At 32.1% G+C, this 9,005-nt stretch overlaps 1 protein-coding gene across 1 annotated transcript; it reads right to left on the bottom strand.

Annotated features, from left to right (window-relative positions):
* Positions 1–503: 503 nt before the first annotated feature.
* LOC114760999 (cysteine-rich receptor-like protein kinase 10) lies at positions 504–4,221 on the bottom strand. The gene is made up of 8 exons (XM_028950312.1): positions 3,830–4,221; positions 3,182–3,564; positions 2,438–2,575; positions 2,237–2,358; positions 1,945–2,155; positions 1,556–1,793; positions 1,095–1,263; positions 504–948 (listed from the first exon to the last, which is right to left on the bottom strand). The coding sequence occupies exons 1-8, from the start codon at positions 4,219–4,221 to the stop codon at positions 616–618; spliced, it is 1,986 nt and encodes a 661-aa protein (XP_028806145.1). The 3' UTR covers positions 504–615.
* Positions 4,222–9,005: the final 4,784 nt, after the last annotated feature.

Below are 9,005 nucleotides of genomic sequence, written 5' to 3'. Positions count from 1 at the left end.
AGTATGTCCCCCTTGAATCTATTATATATTGATCAATTGTAGTTGTTGATCTGGCTATGAGACACTTAAAAAAAAAAAAAAAACAGAGATCCTATTAAGACATGGGGTTGATGGTTCTGTGATATGGAAATCTGCACTCGTGCATGCTCAAAAGGTGTTTGATGATATGTTTTCTTCATAATTTGTTGTACTTTATGTGATTTCAGTGTTACGACTCACTATTCAATTAGTTTACAAATGGTCGTGGCCCGTGCTGCGTCCTACCAGTTTCGTGTTTTTATGGTAGAAATGATCTTGATCTTTTCAACATTTATGGAAATAGCGCCTGACGGCCATTTAAGCTTCCTTCGAGGTCAGTAGCATACTCCACCTTCCTTAAGCTTCGAGAAATGCCCCAGTTTTACATTCTTTCCCCCTCTTTGAATTGTAATCGCTGAAGGGTCGTTAAAAGTTTAGATTTTGTAAATGCATATCTCAAAATGAGCAGGACCAATACAAGGAAATAAAGGCAAGAGCACTCGTAGATTATCTGGCATTTACATCGCCGAGAAATTCTCTATTCATTTACAATGGACATTTGGCATCTCATACTTCAAAAGCATAATCAAACTCGTACTATCTTAGAAAATGATTACTCTTTGACGTTTCATGATTTGAGGATGTCATAGAATTGTAGTTAGATTGACCTGCACTGGATTCCCATGATACCAAGTTCAGCTTCAAATCAATATCCATGTGAAATGCTGGTTCTCGAGGCAATGGCAATTCAGCTAACAGGCTACTTAGATATGAAACAATCCTTGCCATTGTGGGCCTATTTTCTGGGTTCTCTTGAATGCATAATAAACCTATTTGGATGCACTTGATCACTTCACTCTGAGAACATGAATCTTTTATTTCTGGGTCCACTATCTCAAGCGGTGTCTGATTCCTCCAATGTTTCCAAGCCTGAAATAATATATCAATAATTACATTCATGATTGAACCATTGGTTTCTGCTTTTCTGTTTTTGGCTTTGTTTGCTACACAACTCAGGATGGTGATATGCACATCATTAGCAAAGTCTGAAACAAATTATTGGATTTTGTACTTACCTGACTTGAGAGGTCATCAAGATCTTGTGTTTCAATAGGACGAGCATTCCTTTTTGCACTAACAATCTCAAGAACTATGACGCCAAAACTAAATACATCAGACTTTTCAGAAAATTGGCCATGCATTGCATATTCTGGAGACATATAACCATTATAAAAAACAACAACACTAGTTAGAACTGCATAAGATTAAGCAAACTGTCGAGCATATCGGGAACAATAAAAAGGATCTTCTTATATGTGTAACATATTCAAGAGCTAATTCACATAAACTCCTCCGCTAGTGGCACTTGACAACCATAGGACTTTAATAGGAGAATAATAGGAGAACATGAAAGTTAAAGTTTAACGGGAGCTTAACAATACTTTGTCCCACAAAAAATGTTTATCTGTAAAATTGTGCAATGAAGGGATAAATAGTGGAAGTGATAAGATAAACCAAAAGGAATTAAAATACTTACTATGTACCAACAATTCTATTAGTATTTATTTGATCCTGATCTATAGCAATGATTCTTGCCATGCCAAAGTCTGAAATTTTTGGATTCATGTTGTCATCTAATAATACATTGCTTGGTTTAAGATCACGGTGTATAACTTTGAGTCGAGAATGCTCATGTAAATAATGAATTCCTCGTGCAATGCCTCCAATAATCTTGTAACGTTCAAACCAATTCAACAACCTCTCCTTTTTGGGATCTACACATCATCATGAGTCATTGAAGTTAGTACAAAGGTGAACTCTGTTTTTTATGGCAGGTGCTACCATAATCATATATGAAACATTGCATTTTAACTTGTCAGTTGTAAACTTGAAAATATAGTTGGGATAGGGATAGAGGAACTTCACCAAATAGAAAGTGATCGAGACTTTTATTGGGTACGTATTCATAAATGAGCATTTTCTCTCGTCCTTCTAGGCAAAATCCTAATAAAGCCACCAAATTCCTGTGTTGTAACTTGGCAATTAGTAAGATTTCAGTTTTAAACTCCGTTGCACCTTGTCCAGAACTTCTTGAAAGCTTTTTGACCGCTATTTCTCTCCCATCCGGAAGAGTTCCCTAGAATCATACCATTTGTTAGGCACATTGGATGAAAAGTGTATATATATCTATGTATTTATAATAATCACATTTAGTCACCTTGTAAACTTCTCCAAAACCACCTCTGCCAATTTTTTTCTCATGTGAAAACCTGTTTGTGGCAGCTTCAATCGTGGCCAAACTGAATTGCAAGGATTCCAAAGTAGCCAGTTCTTCCCCAACTGCACAGTTGAATTTAAAAGGTAAGCATATTAGAAATTGAGAATGGATGGTTTTATAAATCTTCTTCACACTACGTACAATTTTCCCTTAAAATGCTTCTCTGCCTCTGCCTTGCTCTTCTCCGCAGCAAAAAGCTGACAAAACCCAACAGAATTACTGAAGCCATAACAAGGACAACAATCAAGGCAACTGCTCGTGATGAAAGTTTCTTCTTTCCTGCATTTTTTTAAAAGAAATCCATGGAAAGAGTATTCATCCTCTGACGATTCAAAAGCAAACAATAAACACGAAATTAACAATATTACATGTGTACTGTAAGTTATCAAAAAGGTATAGTGATTGCCTAGGAAGCTTCTCAATCCACAAAAGCTGTTCTTTTATATTTCTTGAGAAAATAGTAGTATTTTCTTTTCTTTTTTTGCAATTTAAAATGTCAAGCACTGATAGCTTGAGATTATACGAAGAAACAAATCCGCAACCTCCCACTTAAAGGAAATTTTTTTGCCATTAGGCTACAAGGCATGGGCAAATAGTATTGTTTTCCAAACCTTCGAGACTCTGATGTGATCTCAATCACATCTTATCTAATTAATCAAAAACTAGGTAGGATCTGGAACACTCGAAGAATCTTCTTATCAGGTTTACATTAACGTATTAGAACAGTTCTTATTGACAACGTACAAGAAATTGATGAATCTCAGCTGGAAAATCCATGTATAAAAGCTAGCTCAGCGGACTTCCCAACCTCTTTCCAAACAAAACTATAAAAAGACAAAATAAACAAGTTTTGAAATTTTATTCATTAATATGTTTGTATATTACCTGAAGAAGTCAATGATGAATCAGATGAACTGTAAAATGGATACAGTTCATATCGGACAATACAAGAAGCAAGCAGAGCTCTTGCCCCTCCGGCTCTGTTACAACATATCGGAAAAGTTCCGATGGCATTTTTCAAGCAAGTCTCACACTGGGCCGACTGTATGTCAACGGTGCACTGCGCGAGCCCATACACAGTCTGGTTACTGCCAAACTTTGCTTCCCCGGTGGCGAACTTCTCCGCCGTCTGAGAATTCGCTGCTGCTTCTGCTATATTATTCAACGAGCTGAACAACGTTTGATTGAACGCATTCAGATTGTTGCCAGATATGTTCCTCCCGTCCACCATGTTCCTCCCAGGTTCGGTGCTGGCAAACTTGAAGTACCTATATGTGTGTGTGTTTGTGTGTTTTGAGTTATGATTACTTCATTTGAAACCTAACCATTTCTTACATACAGCTCCCACGAGGTGGCGTTTGGGAGAGATAGATGTATGCAGTCTTATAAACGGACAAGCTGTTTTCAGATTTGAACTTTACGATCTTCAAGTCACATTGCAGCAACTTTAACGTTCTTTCAGGACTCACCCTCTACCTTATGAAAAGAAAAATATGATAAATTACTTATATCATGGCTTCTGTTGTTATTTACCTGTCTGTGTATCGCAGCATGCACTCTTCATACCAGATGATGGCCTCCGTCTGGTTAGGACAACGCTGTGTGATCTGGGAGGCTGCGGTGGTGACACACTGATGACAACTGCTGATGTTAAGGTCTGCCCGGCAGTTGAAAAGTCCGTTGACGGCGTCGGTGAATCCGAAGCCCATGACAGTGTAATATCCCTTGACCTGGGTGGCGTTGGTGACGAGGGAAGAGAGGAGAGCATTGAGATTGCCACCAAATCTGCTATCAGAAGCGTAGGTGCCATTTTCTGTGCAGTAATCAGCGAGATACGTTGGAGCTGCTGAGGTTTTCAAGCTAAGAAGAGCACACAGGTAAACTAGTGTGTACAAGATCGCAAATTTTTTAAGGGTAGCCGCCATTATCTCTGCGGATTACCAGTTTCTTTGTTTTTTCCAGAAACCTGGTTGCCACAGTGAGATTGGGCGGAAGAAGAAGGTCATGAACAGATTCTTTTTCATGGGGATTGTTTTCTTTTTCAAAGTTTGACCCGGCAATGATTTTTTGAGCTTTTATATTGTTATGGAGCGGGTTGTCGCGAGGAAGCATTGTTCAGCCATACGTGATTGTCCACTATAGTATTATTTTTATCCCACGTGAGTAGAATAATGTTGCCAACATAGACTTTCTCTGCCGCAAGTATTGATTAATACTACCTCCGGTCCTTAATATAAGACCTTGTTTGATTTTTATTTTAATCATAAATATAAGATCCCAATCTACTTGTCTCTCATATTTATTCATTTTTTTTCAAGATAGTTCTTCTAATAATGGTAGTTTTAGTCAATACACTTGATTAGCAAGAATATTTTAAGAAAGACAATATCCATTTATTACAAATAATTAACTTAACTTATTTATTTAATCTTCTCAAATTAGTTAACTAACTTTTATAATTAGGACCAGAGGTAGTACTTTCTAATTTTTTATACTTTCACTATTCACGTAAAAGTATATACTTTCACTATTCACGTAAAAGTATATACTTTCATTAACTTTAAAAGTGCATAATTTTCTTAATATCTTCCAAATTTTGTAATTCTATGGAGATTTGTATACATTTCAAAAGTAAAATAAAAAATGCGTAAAATTATAACAAAAGTTAATAAATAAATATATGTATATTTTAATAAAAATAAATACTCAATTTATAGAAACCTTAAGAAATTAGTATAATTTACTCGTTCTTTTCTCATCTTTCATTGGATTTAGAGGGTTTGAATAATCAATCTCTGCCTATGTTGAACCTCATCGCAACTATTTGAGTTAGTTTTAAATGGCCAATGTATTTATTCACTTTTTTTCCTTTTAATTTTGTTCTGTCAAGAGATGCTTGAGTGGAGTCAAAGTCAAACATAGATGGTAAAAGGAAATTAGGTATTTAACTATTATGTGATTTGTGTCATTATCATCAATAGACTATTTTAAATATCCACGGTTGACAATTAAACGCTTCCTTTTCCTTTTTTCTTTCTTTCTAATGGTTGATGTGGAAAGCTGCTTTGTTTGACTAACAATTGAATTTGGAGAAACAATACAAGAAACAATGTAGTACATAAAAATTTGATACTCAGAATAAAACTGATATGCAAATACTTAAGCGCAGCAAGAATAATAAATCTAATTATGAATTCAGCATAAAAATATATTAATAATAACTTTTGTTCAGTAAAAGGGTTATTATATTAACATGTTTATTTTTACAATAAGAAATTTTTTTTTTTAAGTGGTCTTAGACTGTGTTTAACAGTGGAAGAAAGGGTAGTGAAATCAGACTTAATTCTTAGGTACTTTAAAAGGTCTTAACTCGCAAGAGTTATAGAAGATTTGATCACGCGTGATTAGACTGTAACCTCAATTTTATTTCTGATTCATATAGGTAATCACTTTTGTTTGGAATCACGTTCTCATATCCTAAAAGTAATCATTTACGTAAATCGAGATAAAATTTATTACATATTTTATATTTGTAAATTGAAAATTTGTTTTTAAAAGACTGTTATGTTATTCCAATCTTCTGCCCCGCACGACTATTGTTTGTGATGAGGGTTTAATACCGGGGAAAAAAAACTGTAGGTAAGCCAGAACCATCTTTCATAAAAGCATCCGTAATCAATCCACAAGCTGGTTAATTGGCTTTGTTTAAAAACTTTGGTCTGCATTGCATTCTGTCGGGATATATTCAGATATTTTTAAAAGTAATATATAACTTTAAAATATATAATATCCAATGTATTTGATCTATAATTTATAAAAATTGGAGAATCATTTTAGTTTTTATAATTTCTGTTCCTCTTCATTCTACAACTAAAACATTCCATCGAAATGAATGTTGTCTCCGTGGTAAAAAGATCCAACCCGAGTCAACGGACCGTTTGGACGACTAGTGAACTAGTCTTTTAGTCTAATTAAAAGTTTTGAATACGTTGATTGGATTAGATTCTATTTTATTTTGTTGAATTGTACCAAAAACATTTAATTTGTTGAATTATGTATAGCTTTTACACACACACACATATTCTATTTACTTGTGAATTGATGCATTTTTCTAAATGCATTGCTTTTTTCAAATTCATACATTGATGTTTTTATTAAATTATACTCCTTCGATCTTTAATATAGAAATTAGTTAGGAAGTTAATATTGATCCTATATATAAGATCTATTTTACATGTTTATCAATTATTTTTTGAATTAATCTTATTGATATTTTCCCAACAATAATCAAGTAGGAGAATAAGTGAGGCAATTAAAACAAATACATGCTTAGAGTGTTTTAGAAAAAAAATCATATTAACTAATTTAACTAATATCTTTAGTCTACTTAAATTAGTTAATTATATCTTAATAAGGACTAGAGGATTATTTTTTAGATCATGTCTAATTTGATTTAGATTGACCTTGGTTTGATCCATTAGCCATCTTTTTTTAAACACCAGAGAGCCATTAACCTTTAAACCATTACTTCTAGTACTTTATACCTGTCGGATTTTAATACCACCTTACTTCTTTTCTTTGTATAAAAACTGCAGATATGATTTACCTTTCTAATCAAATAAACAATCTATATTAGTCAGATATAGTATTTATAAGTCATGATTATTATATTATTTGGTTTTTTTATCTCTATGCTATATATAAATAGATGTTTCTCTCTATATTTTTTTTTATGAAATATAAAGAGATGTTTGTGATTTATTCAATTTTTTCGTGGGAAGAAATAATCAACGTTATCCTGGAAATAACATAATTGATATCAAGTCTCAATCAGCTAGCAATTACGTAAACTTCTGCATATTTTGAGAAAAATTGTTGGGATACCAAATTTACGAATTTATGTTGAAAGTATCAAATCAAATTAAAAATAAAAGGTAAGTAGTAATGGGGATTAGACTTTATAGATCGATAGTCTTCACTTGTACGTGTTAGATTATATTTTTATTTTTGCACGCAAGCTTTATTCGCAGGCTAATTCAATGGTATTAAGTTTGCACATACGAAATACTACCATTACTCAACAACATCTTTAGTGTCCTATTTAAAAAGTTATATACTTAATTAATTACTCCTATTAAGACCAAAATTGCACTAAAAAAATGGTTTTTATGTTTGGGATTGGAAGAATATCTAAACATTTTATAACAAAAAGTTTAGATGAATTAGGTTTGGAAAAACAAAAGGCAACAAGATCCTCATATTAGCATTAGGATTTGAAATCATAACTTTATAGGTTATAAACTGACTCCTTGCCTGCTGAACTGACTCTTATTAGTAATTGATGAGTTTACTTTGAACATAAATATAAAACATTAATCTCATGTGACTCCCATTTATTTTTATTCTGATACATAAGCTATATCATTGATAATACTTGATGTAAATGATTAAAAGATAAGCATTTTTGAAAAACCAACATATATTTTTTCTTAACAAATAATCAACTTACATTTTTTATAAGTAATAATAATCAACTTAGCTTATTAATTATGTAAATTAATGAATTAATTTATATTTTAAACAATTTATAAGTATATTAATTTCCACTGTCAATGTGTTTTTAATGCCATCATGACCAACCCTTCGTAAATGAAACAATCTTCCCAGTCATCACAGCTTGTTGCCAGGGGAATTCGTCACGGAGATTTTATTTATATTAAGAATGTCAAATTAAAACTTGGACTTTTCCGACAAGATAGCGACAGGAATAGAAAAAATTGTTGCCGTACATGCAAACAAACATGACAAGGAAATGGAGGAATGTATATTTAATTTACGTTTGATTTGATTTAAAAAATGTTATAAACAAACCGAAAAATTAGAAATAAAAAGTCTACGATATACCTTCATGAAAAATAAGAAATTAAAAGAGCGGTTTATAGTTTTCTGCTAAAATAATTATGAATTACATAGACTTCTTTTTTATTTTAAAAACATGTATAGACCTTGTTTAAAAAAAAAGGTACGTTCCACAAACGTCTTACCTTTTTTAAAAAGAAAAAATAAATTTACTCAACTATTAATTAGTCAATAACTTACTAAACCTACCATTCTTTCTGCAAAATTACCGGACTTGAACATGGTTATATAATTAATAATCTTTAGAACTAATACTTTTTAATTAAACTCCTTCAAACGCCGTTTTTGAGCTTAATGTCGTTAAAAATACTCCGAGTTTATAATCAATCTTTTGACTTTTTTTCTAAGCAGAAAATTTAAAAAAAAAAAAATCAACTCACAAAGAAGAGAGCGCTACAATAATATTACTATTTACCATTTTGCCTAATTCAATAATAAATTCAAATCGTTCAGATTTTCCCAGTATTTATGCTTTTTCAGAAGCAAGACATAGATAAGCATAATTTTTTAAATTTAAATGTAAAATTTTAATAATTAATAATAAAATAGAAGAAAAAATCGGAAAATCCAGATCCATTTGCTTATACACATTAAGTTCATTTCTCTAATTGAATCTTAGAAAATGGTTTTACTTTAATAATAGCATGGGTGTAATTTCAAAATTCTGTTAGACTATTATAAATAATGAAAACTACACGAGAAGATTTTATTGGAGAAGTGGATCTAATGGATGCAAGCAAATTGAAATAAAGTCCTATAAATTAATACTTTAAACATCTATGAGTTATTA

This window comes from Neltuma alba, unplaced genomic scaffold, assembly GCF_004799145.2.
Source record: "Neltuma alba isolate B1F8T4 unplaced genomic scaffold, ASM479914v2 tig00011065_pilon, whole genome shotgun sequence".
In the NCBI taxonomy this organism is placed as follows: Eukaryota; Viridiplantae; Streptophyta; class Magnoliopsida; order Fabales; family Fabaceae; genus Neltuma; species Neltuma alba.
The sequence above is the reverse complement of the archived record's forward strand: the minus strand, read 5'-3'. Positions and strand labels throughout refer to the sequence as shown.

Bases quoted from the DNA above. Each gene is read 5' to 3' on its own strand.
- LOC114760999 (XM_028950312.1), bottom strand. From the start codon at position 4,221: ATGGCGGCTACCCTTAAAAAATTTGCGATCTTGTACACACTAGTTTAC. The intron at 3,565-3,829 runs GTAAATAACAAC...ACACACATATAG, and splicing joins ATGCTGCGATACACAGACAG to GTACTTCAAGTTTGCCAGCA. The intron at 949-1,094 runs GTAAGTACAAAA...ATATTATTTCAG, and splicing joins TTGATGACCTCTCAAGTCAG to GCTTGGAAACATTGGAGGAA.